This window comes from Drosophila ananassae, chromosome 3R (assembly GCF_017639315.1).
Source record: "Drosophila ananassae strain 14024-0371.13 chromosome 3R, ASM1763931v2, whole genome shotgun sequence".
Taxonomy (NCBI): Eukaryota; Metazoa; Arthropoda; class Insecta; order Diptera; family Drosophilidae; genus Drosophila; species Drosophila ananassae.
The window spans coordinates 841,105-865,842 of record NC_057930.1 but is presented as its reverse complement, the minus strand read 5'-3'; the positions used below and the strand labels follow the sequence as shown (position 1 = coordinate 865,842).

The following is a 24,738-nucleotide window of genomic DNA, read 5'->3' as shown; positions in this document are numbered from 1 at the left end:
CCAACATGGGAATCGATGGCTTGGTTCTTGGAACAAAGATGCCGTATTCTCGAGAATGTGAATTTGTCCTTAGCTCCGCAGTATCCTGGCACATGCTGTGCCTTTTTGATCAAGGATCCATGCCTTGCCAATTGACGAACGATATGAAGGCGACCTGCGTTTTGCCCTCTGCTTCGTTTGCGAGACGAAGCGGGAACGGACGTCTACGAGACGTCCGTTCCCGCTTTCGGCTTGGATCCGGAAAATGAAGCTGTAGTTGTGACCTTTCAGGCTCCGCCAGGTTACACGGCTTTGACCCGGGATCGCTGCGCTGAAGTAGTGTTCTTGCCAACCGCCAACATTCTCGATCAGGTACGTTTCTTGCCAAACGCTACTTGATTCCGGCTCTCAAGTTCATCTAATCACATCATTGCCTGGAGTCACGCCTATCCACGTATTCTGTGTACATTGAGGCAGCTTTGGCGTCTCACATCATAGAGCGTCAACCTGGCCTGAACATAGATGTGTCCAACTGGAAGGTTCCTGCCTAAGTGGTTCTGGCTGATCCGAATTTCCCAGAGCGCAGCGTGTGGATTTGCTTGATTGGAGCAAACCTGTTTTTTTTCTGATCTCAGTTGGCCAAATCCAGCTAGGAGGTCTGCCTCTTGTGCAGAAGACACGTTTTTGATAGGTAGTTTCTGGAGGAGGTGGCATCTCAGGAAAACCTCGTTTGGCCGCCTCATGTAAGATAATTCCTGCTGATTTCGCAAATACTTTTGACGATCGCCTCGATTGTCTTCTTCACCAATCCTGGGAACTGAAAGCCTGCACTGTGTCATCGCTTAGGCTACTAAGGAGCGATGCCCACTTCGCCATGCACCATGAATCATGTGCTTATTTAGTTTTTTTTCCAATCAAGCACAGCGTGAAGCTGTTAGGAGAATCCTACGTACAGGCCTTGCGACGGTTCCATTCGCTTCAGCGCATCCTGGATTGTCTTCCGAATTTAAGGACCCAATAAACGTCGGTCATCGACGAATACGAGGGAAAGTGATAAGAAGTCATACTTAAAATTTGACGATGGCAGTCCGTTCGCAAAGACTCTTGGATGAGCTTGGGATCCTTCTGCTGACCTTCTGTTATTTTCGTTTGAAGCGCGTCAGCCCACCGTCAAACCAACCAGGAGATCTATACTATCTTCCGTCGCTCGGTTTTATGACCCGATGGGCTTGGTAGGTCCTGTCGTCACCAGGGCAAAAATCTTATTGCAGAAGCTGTGCAGCGAAAATTTTTCATGGTATGAAAGCCTTTCTCAATCCCTTCTCTTCGAGTGGTTGCAATTCTATTCCAGTTTTGACCAAATTTAGCGAATTATGTTTCCTCGATTAGTCATTCCTTGCAAAGAAAGGCTGCCTATGAAGCTTGCGAATATGTATTGTCAGGGTCAGATTGTCGGCTGTTATGCTCAAAGAGTCGAGTGGCACCCATAAAAACTCAGACAATTCCGAAGCTTGAACTATCTGGTGTTGAGTTACTAGCAAGACAAATGGCTGAAGTTGCTGATCTTCGAACATATAAAGGATTCTTATTGTTGGTGTGACTCCTCGGTTGCCCTATCCTGGATTCGAGACGAACACAACTGTCAAGAGGTTCTTTTCCCACTGAGCTATTAAATTCCCTGCTTTGGTCCCAGGGCCCTCCATTTCTTCGTGGTTTCAAAGCGTGCGGTGTCAAGGTTGAGTCTGCTGCCCTTCAAACATTCTGTTTAAGGTCCAGCCTTCAATGAGGGAAGGATTTTGGGCCAAGTAGCCACAGGCGAAGCTATTTCAAATCATTTATAAATTCTGAAACAGAGGAGCACCGGCGGGTTTATCAGACGTTTCTATTTTTGTTTGTTTCTCCCCCGTTCGCATGCGCTTTGGTGGAATTTGTAGGGCATGCGCTTTTGGGAGCTTTTTTCAAGAGCTGCTTGGTTTTGCTGCTTTCTTTTACTTGTATTTTTGACGATTTGAGCGGCAGCGGTTTTAGGGTTAAATTGAACCTCGAATAAAATATTGAAAATCTGAACTGAAACTTGTCTATTTATTCGGCTGCTATTAAAAACCATTCAACGTAACGAAAGGTATCGGTGATATTTCTGGGCATGGACAATCACGTCGAATCAATAGACGACCTTATACGACCGAAAAAATATGAAGGCGTATTTTCGGATGGAATACCATTGAGGTCAGTCACAGTGGCCCCGAAAAACAGGCGAAAACCAAACAGGCGAGCCAAACGCACAATCATGAGGAAATAAATCAAAAGATCTTCGACTTGCATCACTAAAACGTAGGCAGGGCGATTAGACAATCTTGAACAATCTTGCTATTGAACAATCTTGGGCGATTAGACAATCAACCGCACTGAAGGACGGGAAGTGTCTACAAACATCAGCAAACATATGAAGGAGCTGTGGAAGGAAATCGTTACGGGGTACCATGACCTCATGGACCTGGAACCAACCCTAAAAAATTATGAACACATCGATAATAGATTTTCATTTCTGAGCAAAGAATCACAATCAACTTCAGTGTCAACGCAAATACTCAATACTGCACCTCCGATTGTAATACCACCAGTAGAAATTCCAAAGTTTGACGGAGATTACCGGCTTAATACCGGATTAGTGGCTCCGATTCTACGAAATTTTCAGGGAATCGGAGCCGAAATTTTCATCCACAATCAAGATTAAAACTATACAGTAAAATTCCGACATCTACATAATCATGCAATAGGTGAAGCCAAAAACGTAATCTTAACATCAATTGGCGGATAGGGCAGTTACCAGGATGCCAGGCAATGGCTAAAAAATCGATACCTTAATGAACGGCTGTTGATTAAGTCCACATTTCAACAGCATTTCGTACACGCCAGAACTAATGGATCAGCCGACCAGCAGCGCAACTTGCATGGTACCGTACTCCAAACGGTTGCCACTCTCAACGCACTTAATGTATCAACAGTAAATTGGGATCCAATATTGATAGACATCATTGAGGAAAGATGAAACCCACACACTCTGTCATCTTTAGAATTTGCCATCACCGATCCAACCACTCGACAATCTCCGCGCCAGGTCAGTCCAGCTCATCACGAGTGGTATTGTCGACCTCAGCCCTTCTTATAAATAACTCGCCGTTCCAACTGCCCAACTGGCATCATTAACCACTGAAATCATTAACCACTGATTTTCAACGTAGTCGCACTACCCGAAATAATCCTCAGTCAACCATCCCAATCTATTCAGGCGCCAAGAAATATTCCCACCTCAGTTGAGCTTAGCTGATCCTGAATTATAATCTTAACATCCCCGCTCTAATAGACGGCGCCACAAAAAGAAATCAGGACTTGCCGATACGTAATCAGCCGAAACCTTTACCAACCAATGACAACCAACCAGGACTTCAAGTATCTCACATCAACCTCTGCCTGACCACAGCAAGCGACCCCTCAACCCGAGCAGACCCTTGAAGCACCCAGGTAAATTTAGTCAGACATTCTATACATTCTTTGACTACGACTCTGAGTTCGACTCAGACCGCGATTTTAAGTTCGACGTAGCGGCTGCATAACGCTCTACGGAAAAACAATATGATTTTTAGTAGGAATTGTAGGCTTCCTTTTGCAATCTTATAAGGATAATAAGGATTGGCATCCTGTAGCCTACTTTAGTGGACACTGCACCGATATTGAAAGCATTTACCACAGCTATGATCTTGGGGCCTTAGTTCTCTACAACGATTCCGAGTGAATTTTTTGGGTAATCTTTTGAGTAATAACGGCAAGAAGATGCCTCCACACAATGAGCGCTGAGGAAATAAAATAGTAGAATACGATTATGATTGGTTACCGTTTCGGAACCAAACGTCGCACGATAACGGCCTGAGTCGTGCTCTTAATACATCCTAGACGTTTACCGTACGTAAGAATTTGTAAATTCTATAAGGTTGGATATTAATGGCAAACTATTGGCCATGCAGCTGCAAGACCGAAGCTGCAAGACTCAAATGCCCGAATATTTATATTCTATTATGCCCGAATGACAGGAGTAAACAAATCAAAAAGGACTATGTAGATAATTGAAAATCATCGCCTTTATCGGAAAGTTACCAAAGGAATAGCCCTTGTTGTGCCCAAATCAGTAAGATGGTGAGTTTTAAAACTTGACGATGACGATGTCGGACATTTCAGATTCGAAAAATTTAAAATAACAATGATGCAGACCCCGTACTATTTTATTGATTCCGTGGAAAGCAGACGTGGAAAAAGTCACATTCTCGCTTTATCTGATCCCTTCGGCAAGTGCCTAATCGTGAAAACTATCAGAACTACGAAAAAGATTCAAGTCATAAACGCCATCAATGAAGTTAAGTGTTACTTTGGACTACCACGCATAATTATTTCCAAACGTAGAATGGCAATTTGAATCTCCCAAAGATTCTGCATGCTCTAAGATGATTTTCGGCGCAGTTTTCTACGTTTTGAAGTAATGAAGAAGAACTTCCCACAACAACACTTTTGAAGGCACAAACTTCGACATATTTGAGTAAATAAAAAAATTGGTGTTTACGCTTCAAATTATTGACATATACTGAAACCGATGCACATTTACATTAGGTTTCAAACATGTTTGGAATATTGGAATGATGGTAGAATAATCATGCGGTGCCATCTCTTAGCAAACTGAACATATAAAGATATAGATCCAATACGTGGTATGACGGATTCACCAAAGGATTGGGACATTACCTTACACAACCTACAATGGACGCTAAATTCCCAGAATAAAGATACTGCAAATGAAAGAATCTCACCAAAGCTACAAGATACACGACATAAATATTTATCGAGCACCTCAAAGACCCAACGTGATGATATTTGTATGACGTGATGATAATTGTTCATCCGTAGAGCGTTATGCGGCCACTACGTCATACTCGAACTCGCGGGAGTAACGATAGGTCCTGGAGTCTTAGTCAAAGAACATGTAAAAGTCTGACTAAATTTACCTGGATTTTGCAAGGGACGGCTCGGGTTGAACAGGCGCTTGCTATGATTAGGATCGACTCAGACCGCGATTTTAAGTTCGACGTAGTGGCTGCATAACGCTCTACGGAAAAAACAATATGATTTTTAGTAGGAATTGTAGGCTTCCTTTTGCAATCTTATAAGGATAATAAGGATTGGCATCCTGTAGCCTACTTTAGTGGACACTGCACCGATATTGAAAGCATTTACCACAGCTATGATCTTGGGGCCTTAGTTCTCTACAACGATTCCGAGTGAATTTTTTGGGTAATCTTTTGAGTAATAACGGCAAGAAGATGCCTCCACACAATGAGCGCTGAGGAAATAAAATAGTAGAATACGATTATGATTGGTTACCGTTTCGGAAACCAAACGTCGCACGATAACGGCATGAGTCGTGCTCTTAATACATCCTAGACGTTTACCGTACGTAAGAATTTGTAAATTCTATAAGGTTGGATATTAATGGCAAACTATTGGCCATGCAGCTGCAAGACCGAAGCTGCAAGACTCAAATGCCCGAATATTTATATTCTATTATGCCCGAATGACAGGAGTAAACAAATCAAAAAGGACTATGTAGATAATTGAAAATCATCGCCTTTATCGGAAAGTTACCAAAGGAATAGCCCTTGTTGTGCCCAAATCAGTAAGATGGTGAGTTTTAAAACTTGACGATGACGATGTCGGACATTTCAGATTCGAAAAATTTAAAATAACAATGATGCAGACCCCGTACTATTTTATTGATTCCGTGGAAAGCAGACGTGGAAAAGTCACATTCTCGCTTTATCTGATCCCTTCGGCAAGTTCCTAATCGTGAAAACTATCAGAACTACGAAAAAGATTCAAGTCATAAACGCCATCAATGAAGTTAAGTGTTACTTTGGACTACCACGCATAATTATTTCCAAACGTAGAATGGCAATTTGAATCTCCCAAAGATTCTGCATGCTCTAAGATGATTTTCGGCGCAGTTTTCTACGTTTTGAAGTAATGAAGAAGAACTTCCCACAACAACACTTTGAAGGCACAAACTTCGACATATTTGAGTAAATAAAAAAATTGGTGTTTACGCTTCAAATTATTGACATATACTGAAACCGATGCACATTTACATTAGGTTTCAAACATGTTTGGAATATTGGAATGATGGTAGAATAATCATGCGGCGCCATCTCTTAGCAAACTGAACATATAAAGATATAGATCCAATACGTGGTATGACGGATTCACCAAAGGATTGGGACATTACCTTACACAACCTACAATGGACGCTAAATTCCCAGAATAAAGATACTGCAAATGAAAGAATCTCACCAAAGCTACAAGATACACGACATAAATATTTATCGAGCACCTCAAAGACCCAACGTGATGATATTTGTATGACGTGATGATAATTGTTCATCCGTAGAGCGTTATGCGGCCACTACGTCATACTCGAACTCGCGGGAGTAACGATAGGTCCTGGAGTCTTAGTCAAAGAACATGTAAAAGTCTGACTAAATTTACCTGGATTTTGCAAGGGACGGCTCGGGTTGAACAGGCGCTTTGCTATGATTAGGATCGACTCAGAGCGCGATTTTAAGTTCGACGTAGTGGCTGCATAACGCTCTACGGAAAAACAATATGATTTTTAGTAGGAATTGTAGGCTTCCTTTTGCAATCTTATAAGGATAATAAGGATTGGCATCCTGTAGCCTACTTTAGTGGACACTGCACCGATATTGAAAGCATTTACCACAGCTATGATCTTGGGGCCTTAGTTCTCTACAACGATTCCGAGTGAATTTTTTGGGTAATCTTTTGAGTAATAACGGCAAGAAGATGCCTCCACACAATGAGCGCTGAGGAAAATAAATAGTAGAATACGATTATGATTGGTTACCGTTTCGGAAACCAAACGTCGCACGATAACGGCATGAGTCGTGCTCTTAATACATCCTAGACGTTTACCGTACGTAAGAATTTGTAAATTCTATAAGGTTGGATATTAATGGCAAACTATTGGCCATGCAGCTGCAAGACCGAAGCTGCAAGACTCAAATGCCCGAATATTTATATTCTATTATGCCCGAATGACAGGAGTAAACAAATCAAAAAGAACTATGTAGATAATTGAAAATCATCGCCTTTATCGGAAAGTTACCAAAGGAATAGCCCTTGTTGTGCCCAAATCAGTAAGATGGTGAGTTTTAAAACTTGACGATGACGATGTCGGACATTTCAGATTCGAAAAATTTAAAATAACAATGATGCAGACCCCGTACTATTTTATTGATTCCGTGGAAAGCAGACGTGGAAAAAGTCACATTCTCGCTTTATCTGATCCCTTCGGCAAGTTCCTAATCGTGAAAACTATCAGAACTACAAAAAAGATTCAAGTCATAAACGCCATCAATGAAGTTAAGTGTTACTTTGGACTACCACGCATAATTATTTCCAAACGTAGAATGGCAATTTGAATCTCCCAAAGATTCTGCATGCTCTAAGATGATTTTCGGCGCAGTTTTCTACGTTTTGAAGTAATGAAGAAGAACTTCCCACAACAACACTTTTGAAGGCACAAACTTCGACATATTTGAGTAAATAAAAAAATTGGTGTTTACGCTTCAAATTATTGACATATACTGAAACCGATGCACATTTACATTAGGTTTCAAACATGTTTGGAATATTGGAATGATGGTACAATAATCATGCGGCGCCATCTCTTAGCAAACTGAACATATAAAGATATAGATCCAATACGTGGTATGACGGATTCACCAAAGGATTGGGACATTACCTTACACAACCTACAATGGACGCTAAATTCCCAGAATAAAGATACTGCAAATGAAAGAATCTCACCAAAGCTACAAGATACACGACATAAATATTTATCGAGCACCTCAAAGACCCAACGTGATGATATTTGTATGACGTGATGATAATTGTTCATCCGTAGAGCGTTATGCGGCCACTACGTCATACTCGAACTCGCGGGAGTAACGATAGGTCCTGGAGTCTTAGTCAAAGAACATGTAAAAGTCTGACTAAATTTACCTGGATTTGCAAGGGACGGCTCGGGTTGAACAGGCGCTTGCTATGATTAGGATCGACTCAGACCGCGATTTTAAGTTCGACGTAGTGGCTGCATAACGCTCTACGGAAAAACAATATGATTTTTAGTAGGAATTGTAGGCTTCCTTTTGCAATCTTATAAGGATAATAAGGATTGGCATCCTGTAGCCTACTTTAGTGGACACTGCACCGATATTGAAAGCATTTACCACAGCTATGATCTTGGGGCCTTAGTTCTCTACAACGATTCCGAGTGAATTTTTTGGGTAATCTTTTGAGTAATAACGGCAAGAAGATGCCTCCACACAATGAGCGCTGAGGAAATAAAATAGTAGAATACGATTATGATTGGTTACCGTTTCGGAAACCAAACGTCGCACGATAACGGCATGAGTCGTGCTCTTAATACATCCTAGACGTTACCGTACGTAAGAATTTGTAAATTCTATAAGGTTGGATATTAATGGCAAACTATTGGCCATGCAGCTGCAAGACCGAAGCTGCAAGACTCAAATGCCCGAATATTTATATTCTATTATGCCCGAATGACAGGAGTAAACAAATCAAAAAGAACTATGTAGATAATTGAAAATCATCGCCTTTATCGGAAAGTTACCAAAGGAATAGCCCTTGTTGTGCCCAAATCAGTAAGATGGTGAGTTTTAAAACTTGACGATGACGATGTCGGACATTTCAGATTCGAAAAATTTAAAATAACAATGATGCAGACCCCGTACTATTTTATTGATTCCGTGGAAAGCAGACGTGGAAAAAGTCACATTCTCGCTTTATCTGATCCCTTCGGCAAGTTCCTAATCGTGAAAACTATCAGAACTACAAAAAAGATTCAAGTCATAAACGCCATCAATGAAGTTAAGTGTTACTTTGGACTACCACGCATAATTATTTCCAAACGTAGAATGGCAATTTGAATCTCCCAAAGATTCTGCATGCTCTAAGATGATTTTCGGCGCAGTTTTCTACGTTTTGAAGTAATGAAGAAGAACTTCCCACAACAACACTTTTGAAGGCACAAACTTCGACATATTTGAGTAAATAAAAAAATTGGTGTTTACGCTTCAAATTATTGACATATACTGAAACCGATGCACATTACATTAGGTTTCAAACATGTTTGGAATATTGGAATGATGGTACAATAATCATGCGGCGCCATCTCTTAGCAAACTGAACATATAAAGATATAGATCCAATACGTGGTATGACGGATTCACCAAAGGATTGGGACATTACCTTACACAACCTACAATGGACGCTAAATTCCCAGAATAAAGATACTGCAAATGAAAGAATCTCACCAAAGCTACAAGATACACGACATAAATATTTATCGAGCACCTCAAAGACCCAACGTGATGATATTTGTATGACGTGATGATAATTGTTCATCCGTAGAGCGTTATGCGGCCACTACGTCATACTCGAACTCGCGGGAGTAACGATAGGTCCTGGAGTCTTAGTCAAAGAACATGTAAAAGTCTGACTAAATTTACCTGGATTTTGCAAGGGACGGCTCGGGTTGAACAGGCGCTTGCTATGATTAGGATGAGATTGATGTGAGATACTTGAAGTCGAGGTTTGGTTGTCCTCAAGTACAGGTGGTAAAGGGTTTCGGCTGATTTCGTAACGGCAGGTCCTACTTGTGGTACGCTTCACAGGATTACTCCCCACCCGAAGTAGGTTAGGTAACGGGGGTCCTACTTGTGGTCCCAGCAACACTCAAAGTAGTATAGGTAAAGAGAGTCCTACTTGTGGTCCGTTTTTACGGGAGCAACACTCGAAGTAGGTTGGTTTTAAGTGTCGAAACTTAACACTAAGTAACGAGACGATTCACTCTGTAACGGTCTTTATTTTGGACCAGGTGATCTTTTATAAAATCAGATAATTACATAAAATCTGGCAGTTGTGGTCATTCAGTCGGTAATTTTTATCGATTCCAGTTATATTTGGCGCCGTCTATTAGAGTTGGGTTATTAGGTCTTGGCACTAGGTGCCAACAATAATCATTGATGAACATTAAAGAACACCGAGGCAGAAAATCGGCGAAAACTCAACCACTTATGGTCAAGTTTCGTGAATAATTGTGTAAAACTCCATAAATAAAAATGGGACACCAAACACGGATGTTTTAAGAGAGTTCCAGAACTTACCAACCTTGTGACGAAATAAGAGCCTTTATTTTTGGATGCGATTTAGATCAGAGCTGTCCCAACGAACCCAGAAATCTGGGGCGGGACATACAATAAAACACGCCACATAGACTAAGTATTAGACCATGTATGCTGCCGGTACCTATGCAGGACCACAGAATCCTGTCGCTAAGGCGCAGGCATAAAGGACACATTGACGATCTCGAAGAGCTTTTATGCAGCCGTACAGAAGGAAGGGACGGTTCTGCTTCACACTTAGGAACACAGGCTTGACCAACGCGACTAGCGTCAAACCAGAATATTCGGGACGAAAGCTACTAATATTATATTTTTTTTTAGAAGCTCTGGGATACGAGAGAGCTCGATAAACTGCAACAATCTGGATTACGTCCCCACGGAAAGCCCACCCTACTGGTCTGCAGATCACATAGATCCGTCTGATTTAATTGACTTTGGTGGGATCAGAAACATTCCATATAATGTAATAAACGCCAGATTACTCTCAGACCCATCTTCTAACCACTCTCTTATTTTAGAAGAGCTTCCTTGGCCTACTGGTCTGCAGATCACATAGATCCGTCTGATTTAATTGACTTTGGTGGGATCAGAAACATTCCATATAATGTAATAAACGCCAGATTACTCTCAGACCCATCTTCTAACCACTCTCTTATTTTAGAAGAGCTTCCTTGGCCTTGGTACATTTTTCTATAATATTTGGATCTGTTTCTGACATCATCTAGATGTTGCTGAGGAACCTATACCCTAGGTGTTGAAATCTCAGTTTGTATGAGACTATTGGTACACCGGTACCCTCTAGTTCACCCTGGAGCTGTGTGGAGCATGTGATGTCCCTGTTACCTGGGACCCATATGAGGCTCATGTCATATTGGCTGGCCATATCGTGGAGAGATGATCTACGGTTTTTGTTTTTTATAGCCGTTTGGCTGTCACTGTATATATTGTTTCCTCTTTCTGTAGAGTTGTATATATGATACATATTTAAGTGCTTCCCTTATGGCTATCACCTCGGCCAGAAATACGCTGCAGTGATTAGGTAGTCTAAAAGAGGCTGTACATTGTTCTTAGTATATTCCTCCTCCTTTTCTACTGCTTAATTTGGAGCCATCAGTGTAGAGAACCTTAGCACACTTCTTGGATTGCTTAACAGCTGTTTTGTGCTATAATATGAAAAAAATATTATTTTAGTCGAGATACTTATCCTCCGTGTCCTAGAGAGAGTGGACGTGTTTCTGTGCTGCTCCGCCAGCAGCTATGCAAATACTCAATGAAAAAGCAATAGAAGTGGTGTGCTCTAGAAATCGCGAAAGGACGCTTTTGGACTCACATAAGTCTCGAGCTTATAGTGTCCAATAACTAACACAAAATCAAAATTTATTAAATTCAAAAATTGAAATGCTATCACGACAAACTAAACCAACAGCTTGTGCACATTCATTTAAAGAAATAAGAGCAGAGAAAGAAATATAAGCAACAACAACATGAACGAAAGTAAGCTCTCTGTCCCAGAAACAGAACGTAGACGTTCTTCCAATGCCTATTTCTCATTCGTCGCAAACGAAGAGCGTGCAAGATCATGCTCTCCCGCTCTCCCAGGCACAAGCAGTGAAGTAACCTGGAGCGCACTCCAGGTGCAGTGCACCTCCCCAGCACTATCGCCCTCTGGTCTATCAACTACATCGATTACCACATCGTGTACATCAACCACAACAGCATCGGTAGCTGTCTCTCAGCCCCCCCGATTAACAATCCAAACGGGCATTGACCGAAATATCCAAGTAAAACGAAAGCTCAGTCCTCAGCCGAAAAAAAATGCTGGACAGTAATAATGAAGAGAATACGGAAGTTCCCAAAGCCAAGCAAAAGCCCCCACCCATTTACATACGTGATCAAAACTGCAGCGATATGGTAAACTGTCTCGCTAAGCTAATTGTAAATAACAATTTTCATACAATGCCACTGACCAAGGGCAATATACGGGAGACCAAGCTCCAAGTCTACACGGAGGAAAATCATCGCTTAGCCACGAAATACCTATACAACAACCAGAGAAAATATTACACCTACCAATTGAAGAGCAGCAAGGGCCATCAAGTGGTCATAAAGGGTATTGAATCGTCGGTACCAATAAAAGAAATCATCGAAGCCCTTTCAAGCGCAGGTATTAAAGTTAAGGGAGCCATTAATATCATCAACAGGCAAAAAGTCCCTCAGCCTATGTTCAAAATTGAGCTGCAACCTGAAACGAAAACAACTCCTAAAAATTTGATTCATCCCATATACAAACTACAGTATCTTCTGCACGGTAGAAGAATCACGGTAGAGGAACCTCATAAGCGCAACCAACCTCTACAGTGTTCAAACTGCCAAGAATATGGACATTCAAAGTCGCACCTTGCGTGCAGTCTGTGTGTTTTGTGGCGGCCTCCATTACACTGCCTTCTGTACCATAAATAAAACCGACCATAACTCTAAGAAATGTGGCAACTGCGGTGGAAATCATACTGCCAATTACAGGGGATTCCCATTTTATAAAGAGCTAAAATATCGAATGAATACAAAAAAAGCCCTACAACAACGTCCGTTTGCTACTTACACTAACCACCAAACCACCACGGCATCTTTGATTACACCTGGAGTTTCTTTCTCTAGCGCTCTATGATGGCCAGGACTATCAGCACCACTGGAATCTGAAACTATAGGATATCCATAGATAGATAGGAAGAATCTGCATCCCCCGACATAAAGGGTATCGAAGGAATGTTGTCCACACTTATAAGTCTAATGGTCACAATGCGAAATAATATGCAGGAGCTCATGCGAAACCAAAATCGACTAATGGAGCTTTTAGTCAAACAAAAATCCAATTAGATGGCTTATTTGAGAATCTGTCCATGGAATGCTAACGGCATTTAAAAGCACAAAAATGAACTTAAGACATTTCTTGATGATAATCATATCGATATTATGCTCCTCTCCGAAACTCATCTAACGAACCAAACCAACTTCTATCTGACGGGCTATATATTTCATGCAACAAATCATCCAGACGGGAAGGCTCATGGAGGAACTAGGATCCTAAAGCAGCGCATAAAACACCATTCCCTCCAACGAGTTGCTACAAATTCCTTGCAGTCAACTTCAATACGAATTCAGACCATGGGAGGTCATCTAAACCTAGCTGCAATATACTGCCCACCACGTTTCTGCATATCTGATATGGAGTTTATGCAATTCTTTGATACACTAGGCGATTGCTTTATAGCAGGCGGCGACTACAATGCCAAGCACCCTCACTGGGGCTCTCGCCTAACCAACCCAAAGGGTAGACAACTATACAACGCTTTGATACAGCCAGGAAATAAACTAGACTTTCTATCACACATAACCATTCAGTTGTCCTTCTTCATCTATTTCAACATGCCGAATTACAAAATAATCAAATTTATCTCACATCAAAAAGGACAAACTGGCTTAGGTACAAAAAGTACATAAGCTCTTACATAAACATAAGACCGTCAATTAACTGTAGCAAAGACATTCAAGATGCAGTCAACCACCTGGAAGATATGATGACCTCAGCAGCAAAGCTCTCGACTCCTGCGACCACAGAAAAACCTCCATACTCCGCCACAAATTCCTATATAGAAAATCTAGTCCGGGAAAAGCGGCAGCTCCGCCGTGAATGGCAGGCACACAGATCCCCTTCTTCAAAGGAAAGGCTACAAACAGCGCCACGAAGGCTCACAAAGGTCCTACGGAGCAGAGAAGAACTTGCTCAAAAATCATACATAGAAAACTTTTCCCCAAAAAATACCAGGTGTCCTCTATGGAAAGCCCATCCTAAATTATGCAGATATGCCCCTTCGAAAATTAGATGGATCTTGGGCGCGCAGTGATGAAGAAAAAGCAAGCGTTTTCACTCGTCTCCTTTGTAAAGTTTTTTACTAAAAATCAAGCAGCATCTCCTTTCATTCTTCCAGAGCTACCAATTCCAGATCCAATTCCAGCTATAGAATTTCAAACAACTGAAATCACTAAGGTCATCAAAGAGCACCTCAAGCCAAATAAGTCACCAGGGTATGACCTCATTGCGCCGAAAATGATTATGGAGCTCCCTGCGTGCGCTATCAATTATATAAAAATTCTATTTAACTCTATTACAAAGCTTGGCCACTTCCCCCAACAATGGAAAAAATCCATTATATCCCGCTCCAATTTAAAATGGTGCAGTGGCCCGTGTTGAAGGTGCTCCATTGTTGGGTTTCCCTTAGCCTGATTCGCTTCCTTCGCTTGCTCTATTCCACATAGTCTTGGGTTTGGTATGCGAAGTATGGCATTTAGTTCCCTATTGCCCTATTTCTGCTTATTGGATTTGTGAAGGTACTTTTACGTCGGGCCCTGCCGATTTATAGGGCTTGAAACTGTTTTTTGCCCAGTATTGAGTTTTCTGGTCTAAAGTTAGTGGGAGGGCCATTTGTATTGGGCAAAGGGAAAGAGGGTTTCTAGCAGTGTGACTAGAGATTCTTCATTTTTTTGGTGTAAGTGCCGTCATTTTTTTTTGAGATAACGAAGAGTTGTAGCTAATTGGGATAGAATTTTTCTAAGCTTTGCAGCTTGGGCTGTATTTTCGATATCAGAGCAGAAGGAGTTTCATGAAGAGAGCTTTTATATAAGAGGCCAAAGGCCAAAGAGACCATGTATTCGGTCCAAAGTGTCTCCTCGTTTTCGACTTTTGCCCTATTGAACAGGGCTCTGCTTGCCGTCTGGAGGGGCGCCAGCTTTGTAGACCACCAGGGTGTCCTATTCCGCTTTTTTGGTTTTTTTTCTTGGACATGCTTTTTTGAGGTGTAAAGCACGTTTTTATATCTTCCTAAATTATGCAGTTATGAATTTTTTAATTAACAAAGTTTTTTTTAATTTTTTGACGTAAGCTTAAGGTATTTCAAAAAATTTTAGAACAATAGTTGCTCATATGATAGTAATAAACATCTCCAACTTTTTTCAGGATTGCCGAGGAAAAAAATAGTGCAATCAGACAACCAGACAAATAGAGGCACAAACTGCCTTCATTTGGGAAAAGCTGTAAAAATTTCTTGAATACCTTCTGAAAGAAATGTTTTTATATCTTCCTAAATTATGCAGTTATGAATTTTTTAATTAACAAAGTTTTTTTTAATTTTTTGACGTAAGCTTAAGGTATTTCAAAAAATTTTAGAACAATAGTTGCTCATATGATAGTAATAAACATCTCCAACTTGAGGTACCACATATTCGATGCGTATTTAGGAGTAGAATGGGAATATATAAATGTCTCCACCAGCCCCAATTTAGTGATTCAACATTTTTTTTCTTTGACCCTAATTTCTCCCAAACCAAACGACTTTTGGAAAATGTTGGATGCATACAGTATATTTTTATTTCTTCGGCGTCCTCACGAACGCCAAGGCATGCAGGTCGTCATATAGTCCAATAAGTGCAGCTACCAAATTTGTGCAGCCACCTGTTAAGCTTGCTGTTACGTAATATTTTTTTGAATTCTGCATGTATGTGTGCAATAAACTTGAAAATTCATTTACTTTTTACTTTATTTGACTCTTTCTACGGATTCCGTTTTGGACAATCTAATTCGATCTTTCATAAGGATCGGCCGTTTATATCCTATACCTGCCATATATATGTTTAAAGATGCTTGGGCCTGTTTCCAAAATTTGATTAGAAAATTTATTTGATGGTGAAATCCTCATAAGGATCGGACAACTATATACGATCCGATATATATAGTAATAATATAGGCTGCTGCTTAACTGCAAGGGTATATCAACTTCGGCTCCGCTCAAAGTAAGCTTTCTATATAGTGAAACTCTCAAAGGGATCAACCTCTTATCTGTTTATTTGTTTAAATAATTTGATTTGCCACATCTACGAAACAGTTTTGGATTTTTTGATAGAATTTTGAGCAAATTTTTAATTATAATTTTTAAACCTAATTCAAAAAGCTTAGTAAATTAAAATTGTTAAGCTATCGAAACATTCTTTACATCTTTGGAAAGGTTTTTGATTATTCCACTTTCTTTCATGTCAAAATCTATGTAGGAAAAAAATAAGTTTTTGGTGTTTTGGTGTTTATCCTTTCATTTAAAAATATTGCTAACTGTGTGACTCGCCTGTCCAGAGATTACTTTAATATTCTATTATATATATGATGTGTTGTTTTTGAAATAATTGAAGATCTATACATATATATAAAAAAATCAACTGATATCATCCAAAAATCCTCTTGACGAGGTAAAATACCGGTGACGAACCTGCATGCGAAACCCAAAATATCTGATACAAATTTTGGCGACGAAAAATGCTATATAGGTGTACAAAATTGCATATACAAAATTCGGCACTTGCAAGAAAAACAAAAAAAAATCAGGTAAGTAAAGTAAATTAAGTAAAGTATTTTGGCGTAAAAAAAGAAAAGGAAAAGAAATAAATTAGGAAAATATATAATTTTCGTTGGTTTCAATAACTTTATTTAATTTTGAATGATCTCTGAAGATATCCCTTCCCAAAGAGAAGTGACCTCAGGAATTGACTTCTCTCTGGTTCTAATCAACGATACTGTTCTTTTGCGTTTCATAAGAGACCAGACGTTTTCAATTATATTTAAATCTGGTCTTTGAGGTAAACAGTAGTGCACAGTCTGACGCGACACCTTAAACTTATTGTCAATGTCTTTGACTGCTATTCTAGCGTTAAACTGTACTGGTAAGAAAACTTAACTCCGCCGTCTTACCCATGTAATTTAACAATTTTAAATAACTTTCTATTATTATAACAACGTTTAAAATTGATCAAAGTTAATCACAGAATTGTTTGATTCTCGCGTGATTAAAAAAATTTGGTATGCACATTTGGTATTTGGTGTGCCTCAATTTCGCTCCTTATTTGACGATTTCAGACGATTTCTCAGAAATTTAGAAATGAAGCCGAACTATATTAATGGTATTGGGATGGCTTTTAAAATAAATAAATTGGTTTAATGCTTGAGTCTGAAATAAAAAAATAAAATGTTTTGTACAAAAACACTCCTGCTCACTAGGAAGAGAACGATTCGAATGATGAACTAAGTCCAAATGAGTGTTCAATCAATGGGCGATTTTTATAACCGGTACTCGTAGAGTACAAGGGTATATTGTATTCTTGTGAATGTATGAAACAGAGACAAGGAATCATCTCCGACCCATAAAGTGGATACATTCTTGATCAGCATAAATATCCGATTCGATCTAACCATGCCCGATTGTCCGTCTGCCTGTATAAACACGTGGACCTCAGAGATAGATCTATAAGATTATATAACAACCACGTTAATCAAGTTTGTTTCAAAGTTTTAATGCCAAAACTATTTTTAAAGCTAATTTATATCTGCCAAAACAAATTAAAAATATTGAAGTTTTGATTCCCATATTGGGCTTGGAGATACGGCTATCCGATTTACCTTATAGACTCCTATGATACGCAGATCAAGTTTAGTGCCAAATTATTCGAATGCCTAATTTATAAGTACAACATAATATTCAGCCAAATCGCTCCATTTTTATAGGAGTGGACCATATGAGGAGGGATATAAATATTAAAGTTTGGGTGGAAAACATAAGTACCGAGTATAATATAGTCGGGAAGCTCGGGTAAAGCTGTCCTTTCTGTTTTTATATTATAACTTACCTTCTGCTTCTTTTATCATGACATTTCCACTTTCCACAGTACCATCAGAAATTCCACTTTTGGCACGCTGAGACACACCAATTCCACCGACGAACAGGGCATTCTCTTGGTGCATTTGATTGAGAAATGAGTTTCTTTAGCACGTACCACTTCGTTCAATCCCTTGTTGTAACTGGGTTGCTGTTTACGACGTGGCTTTGCCGTTGTGTACACATGAGGATCTATAGTGGTCGTCTTTGGCTGTAATCGTAATTCTGAAAAAAAATACAAATTCCGTAGTACAAAGTGTGACTTTAAGGCAGTTAAGAAGGAAATCAATTATTGAAAGGATAAAACAAAAATTGAACATTCAAATTGCCAAATCGCTTTGTGTGCGCAAGAACTAACTATATATAGCCGAAGAAATAAAAATGTTGTGTGCCCGATCCAAAAAAAAGCCCCAATCTAAAGATATTGTTTTAAATAGAAAATTTTTATCAAAACATTGGCCAAAAGCTTGGGAAAAAGTTGGGAGAAGCTTGGTTGTCTATTCCGGTTTGTTGTTCCTTTTCGGGTTGTCTGTTTGATTTATTGAACTACAATTTTGAAAAACAAAATGAGATTGTCTGTTACTAAAATGAGAAACTTTTATTATAAAATTTTTTCTAAATTCTTAAGCTTACGGAAACAAAAAAAAACAAGAAAGGAAATCTAACTTCGGGCTGAGCCGAAATTGATATACCCTTGCAGTTAAGGTTGTGCCATTTCCGATCGTTCAGTTGTATGGCAGCTATTGGATACTCGGCGCCGATCCTTATGAAATTTGGCAAATCAGATTATTTTGGCATAACTTTGGTGTTTTTTAAGTTAGAATTTTTTTTAAGAAACTATTTTTTTTTTAAAACTGGCTCATTTGTATGTGGAGTTGCATTGCATGTGGAGTTAGCCCTTGAGATGACAAAACTTTTGCTATATCGCTTATATCTGGCAAAATTCGTTAACTCAAGATGTTCTATAAGTTCTTTATGAGTAAGTATATATAAAACTATTAGTTCTATAAGTGGAGCTATTAATTATGTGCAGCCACGTGTCAATCTTTTTTAGCTTTTAGTTTATTTAAATTGTGAACCATGGCCGGATTTGACCCAAAACAGGAGCAGCAAGAATCACAGTGGGCAGAGGGGAAATTAATTCAAAATTTTTTACCCCAAAATTTTACGTATTTATTTTAGATATAATACATGTTTTTGTATATGATTGATCGGAAATGCGGAATAACTTTGGAAAAACTTTTTTTTTTAAGTTAGAAGGATGGAAGGATTGGGCAAACTTATCCGATCCGACGAATTTCATAAGGATCGGCCAACTATATCCTATAGCTTCTTTATAACTGAACGATCGGAAATGGCACAACCTTGCTATTTTTAAAGATCCTTGGGGCTGTTTTCAATATTTTTATTAGAAAATTTATTTGCTGGTGAAATTCTCAAAAGGATCGGACAACTATATACGATCTGGTATATATAATAATTATATAAGGTGCTACTTAACTGCCGACGGGACTTTTTTCGAATGAAAAACTTGTCAAACTTTTTATTTGTGTAATTCTTAAAAAATGTCGGATAGGTTGAGGTACCATCGACGGGTATTTTGGAGCAGAATCTGTGTATATAAAAATATTTTCTGTTATATTGTCTGGTGACACCAATGCATTGCAATGTCCTCACTATCTACAATTTGGGGAAACAAAAGTGTTTTACATGTAAAAAATTTCTCCCAAACCACACTACTTTGGGAAAATGTTTGGATATAATCCATCTTTAATTTAATTTCTCATCTTTAATGCTTTAATTTGGTACATCACTCATTTAGATTGAATGCACTCAGAAAATTTTTAATTCTTCGGCTATATATAGTTTCTTCACGCGCTAGCTACAAGCTAGGACATGCGTGTTGCCGCCTAGCGGACTGCCGTCCGCTGTGATATTGTATCCAGGCGCACGCTAAGGCAAGGGGTTCGCCACCTCGTGGATTGCCGTCCACAGTGATAAGAAAGAAAAAAGAAAAACAAAAAATAATTTTGAATTTTCGCTTCATCGCTGATGGGACGATCAAACTCGGCCACACGTGCTTTGGTCATTGCAGCGCTTCACTAGTATAAACTTGGTTGATATTTAGCAACTAAAATTTCCTGTAAACTTAACAGAAGGTAAGGCTTTAGTAGCGTTACAGCCTTTAAAGGGACTATAAGCCCTGCTAGGTCGGTATGCAGTAGGCTCTGGGCAAAGAAACTGTCTGACTCGCAAATCAGATCAACGAGAAACGATTTGTATTGCGTAGTGATTGAGTGTTTTACCTCTGAAACCGAAATTTCGTTGGTGCAATATACACGTGGGGAAAATTCGATTTTGTTATGTTTTTAATTATATTTTCTTGTTAAAAAACTTAGAACAAAAAGTTAAAAAAAAGACAAAAAAAATCTTATATCGACTCAAGAGGTGATCCTCAACAAGAATATATATATTTTATAGGGTCATAGATGTCTCCTTCACTGCGTTGCACACTTTTGAGCAAAACTATAACACTCTCTGCAAGGGTATAAAGATATTGGATTTTGGAACGATTATTCCAACAGAAACATCTCCCCCTATTTTAGTATTGACAAGAAACAAATAATGCAATCAGACAAACAGAGGGACAAACTGCCTTCATTAGGAAAGAGCTGTAAAAATATTACCGGAATTTCTTGAATGAGATTCAAAATTAAGTCTTACAATTTTTATATGAGTTGTATTATTTTTGGTTTTTCTTTGGTTTACAATTATTACAAAAATTACAATAGAAATAATTACGATGTCTGTTTAGTCCTTAGGTTTTCCAACGACTATTCTTAATCCACTCCAAATAATAAAACCGAGATTAAAAATAAAACGCTGTATTAATCTTTAATTTCATGAAGATGGAATTTGATCCAGGCGATAGAAACAGATAGAACAAATATATAAAAATTTATAGACTTTTATATAGCGATTTATTTACAAACTGCCTTCATTTGAAAGAGCTGTATAAATCCGATTTCTTGAATAACTTTTTGTTGGGGGCTGAGGTACCAATCGATGCATATTTAGGAGTAGGATGCGAATATAAAATATTCTATCTAGGTACTAAAATGTGTCCACCAGCCCCAATTTAGTGATTCAAAATTTTTTTAATTTCACCCTAATTTCTCCCAAACTAAACGACTTTTGGAAAATGTTTGGACAAAAATTATCTAACTAAAACAATATCTTTCGATTGTTACATAATTCATTCAGATCGGTCGCATACAGATTTGTAATTCTTTTACTATATATAGTGTCACCTGAAGCTGTTTTAATAATATTCCCATCCGAAAATGAATTCAGCTTTTTAGAAATATACACTTGGACGTAACACGAAACTCTTCTTCAAAATTCTTCCCACAGTTTATGCGATTTAATAATATTAGTTATTGTTGTGTGGGTTTTACAATATTTAATTTATTAATCATTTGTTTCACAGAAGCCCGTTAAGATAAGTGTTACTGACAAAGAATAAAATATAACGCGAGCTAAGGCTGCGGAGTTCTACTAAGGTTAGGTTAGGTTAGGGCGGTGATGCAAGGGGGACATAGAAGACCCCCTCGCTTCCACTAGAGCCGCTAGGCTCCTTGTGCTGCCGCTGGAGCAAGGGTTTCACCGAGATGCTACCCCCCCCTTCCTGTCTACCAGGGTGCATATATATGCCTAGACTACCTGTGGCGGCCCATGGTCCCAGCCTGCTTTTTTTATGAAGGCAACCAGTCCGCGTGGAGAAATCTCTGAGAGATCGTTAAGGTCCGAGAGTTCTTCGGACCCGAAGTGTTTGAGTCTGCTGCGTCCGAGTGCCGGGCAGTAGCATAAGAGGTGCGTTACCGATTCTACCTCCTCTTCATCCCTGCAGCTCCTGCAGAAATCATTGTGGGGGACTGCAAGCCTGGCCGCGTATTCGCCTATCAGCCAGTGCCCAGTAATTGCCCCAATCGCTAGGCTGCATTCTGGTCTGGTGAGAGCAATAAGTCTCGCCGATCTTTTCTGAGAGCGTGTCGGCCAGATCAGACGTGATGCTCTACAGGTCTGGAGATTACTCCATTTCCTATTGGCTGCCAGGTCGAAAAACTCCCTGCACTTTAGCCTGCAAGTAGCCAAGGGTATGCCTACAAGTTCTTTCTCCGGTAGGAGAGGGTTGGTAGTCCCTGCCCTAGCTAGTTCATCTGCAGCACAGTTTCCCTCGTGGTCCCTGTGACCGGGAACCCAAATGAGGTAGATGTCATGCTGTTCAGCCATCTCGTTGAGAGATCTGCGAAAGTCATTGACTGTTCTGGAGTTGGATGAGAATCCGTCAAGTGCCTTGAGCGCTGCCTGACTATCTGATAAGATACATATTGTACCCCGATTGCCCCTTAGAGCTGGGGATTCCAGTGCTTCCTTAATGGCTACAACCTCAGCCTGGAAAACACTACAGTGGTCGGGGAGCCTAAAGGACTCCTTTAGGCTCAGATGCTCACAAAAGTAACCGCCTCCCACCTGGCCGTTAAGTTTTGATCCATCTGTGTAGATATGAATGGAGCCCTCCGGTACCGGTATCCGGGCATCCCATTCCTCCTCGAGGGGATTAAGATTTTGTAGTTAGTGGTGGGTTGGTCGACGGGCACACAGTAATCCGTACCCCCCTCAGGCATGAAATGATGTAGGTCCAGTCTGGTATGACCGAAATGACTGGTATGGTATGACTGTCTAGTGTGATGCCTAGGTACTTCGCACTATCACTAAGAACTAGTGTTTCTCCTAGGAGCTTCGGAAGTCTTAGGTTAGGTATTTTGTACTTCCTGGTAAACAGCACGAGCTCTGTCTTGGACGGATGGACTCCCAGCCCGTTTCTTTGCGCCCAGGCCGACAGAACTTCGAGCTTCCCTGTCATTAGGTCGCATAGCGTCTGTGGAAATTTCCCTACGAAGGCAATAGCAACATCGTCCGCGTACGCAATGATCTTACAGCCGCCACCCTCTAAGGATCGCAGTAGGCTGTTAACCGCCACGTTCCAGAGTAGTGGTGAGAGTACACCTCCTTGCGGGGTGCCCCCTCTTGTCGTATCTTCGAATAGTCGAACCTCCAAGAGTAGCCTCGACACTCCTGTTAACCAGGATCTGCCGTATTAGACTTGATCGATTGTCTATTCCAAGTCCCGTCAGTGCGTCGATTATTGAGCACGGCAAGATGTTGTTGAAGGCCCCTTCTATGTCCTAAAAAAGCCACAAGTGCTTATTCCTTAAAGTTGATCGCTCGTTCGGCGATCATAGTGATATCGTGCAGGGCTGTTTCTGTTGATCGGCCCCTTTTGTAAGCATGCTGAGAGCATGAGATGTCATGAGGTTAATGTTTAGTTGTAGATGGAGACTTAAGAGTCTTTCCATAGTCTTAAGGAGGAAGGAAGGCAGACTTATAGGTCTGAAGTCCTTGGGGGTGCAGTGGGATGGTTTCCCCGCCCTTGGGTATGAATACAACCTTCGTGCACAGCCACGCCTTTGGTATCATACAGTAGTGAAGACTGTGCTGAAGATTTTCTTAATCCATTTCCTTAGGTTAATACCGGCTCTGGATAACTGAGCCGGTAGAATACCGTCCGGTCCCGGAGATTTGAAGGGTTTAAAACTGTCTATTGCCCATTTAAGATTTCTGTCACTAAGTAGGTAGTTGAGTGGGCCCTGGTGACCCTGGCTACGCATCACCTGTGTTGTTCCTTCCGATGAGCAACCCGGGAAGTGTGCGTTGATAAGGGTCTCCAGGGATTCCAGGCTTGAGGTTGTCAAGCGCCCCTCCGTGTTCTTAATGTAGCCTGCGATGGGGGCTGTAGTAGAGAGAATCTTTCTTAGGCGGGCGGCCTCTGATGTCTCCTGGATGTTGGTGCAGAAATTGGCCAGGCAACCCTCTTTTCCTTGCGCAATTCTTTGTTTTATTGCCTAGTTCAGCTTTATAGGCTTCCCACGCCTCGTCTGTGTTGGTACGGTGCGCGTGGTTGAAGGCCCTACGTGCATTTTTTTTGTAGGGGGCTAACGACGAGGTCCACCACGGAGGCTTCTTCGATCTGTTGCTACCTATTCTTTTCTTGGGGCAGGCTTGTGGTAAGCTTTTGCGCTAGTCGCAGTAAGCTTATCTACCATGGCATTGAGCCCCTCAATAGGTCTCGATGGTCTCTGAAGGCGGTTCGCCTAAGGATCTATCTAGTATCTTTTTATAGAGCTCCCAGTTTGCCTTTCTAGGATTTCGAACTGCTTGCTTGGTGAAGTTTTCAAAATTTACTCTCTCAATATAGCGATGGTCTGAAAATGAGTGTTTGTCAAGGACTCTCCAGCTGGTGATTGCATCAGCAGGGAGTGCGAGAATAATGTGACATCAAGAACCTCCCTCTGTTCTTGACGACGAAGAGTGGGTTCTGAACCTCTGTTACCCACTAGAAGCTTAGAGCTGAGGATAAAATCGAAGATTGACTCACCCCTCTCGTTTGTGTCAGTGCTTCCCCACTGATTGTGATGAGCGTTGGCATCGCATCCTATTATTAGGTCGAATTCCTTCCTTTCGCTGTCTTCCACAAGCCGCCTGAGTAGCGAGTGCGGTGGAGGTCTAAGTGGTCATGACCCATATACGCCGAGCATATTCTTAGATAGCCGCCTGGG

General features: G+C 40.4%; 1 protein-coding gene across 1 annotated transcript in view; it reads right to left on the bottom strand.

Moving 5' to 3' along the window:
- LOC26514679 (lachesin) overlaps positions 1-24,738 on the bottom strand; it is a 372,156-nt gene that overhangs the window by 30,488 nt on the left and 316,930 nt on the right. The window contains 2 exon segments of the mRNA XM_044716619.1: positions 18,030-18,152; positions 18,155-18,283. Coding sequence (XP_044572554.1) covers positions 18,030-18,152; positions 18,155-18,283 — 252 coding nt within the window.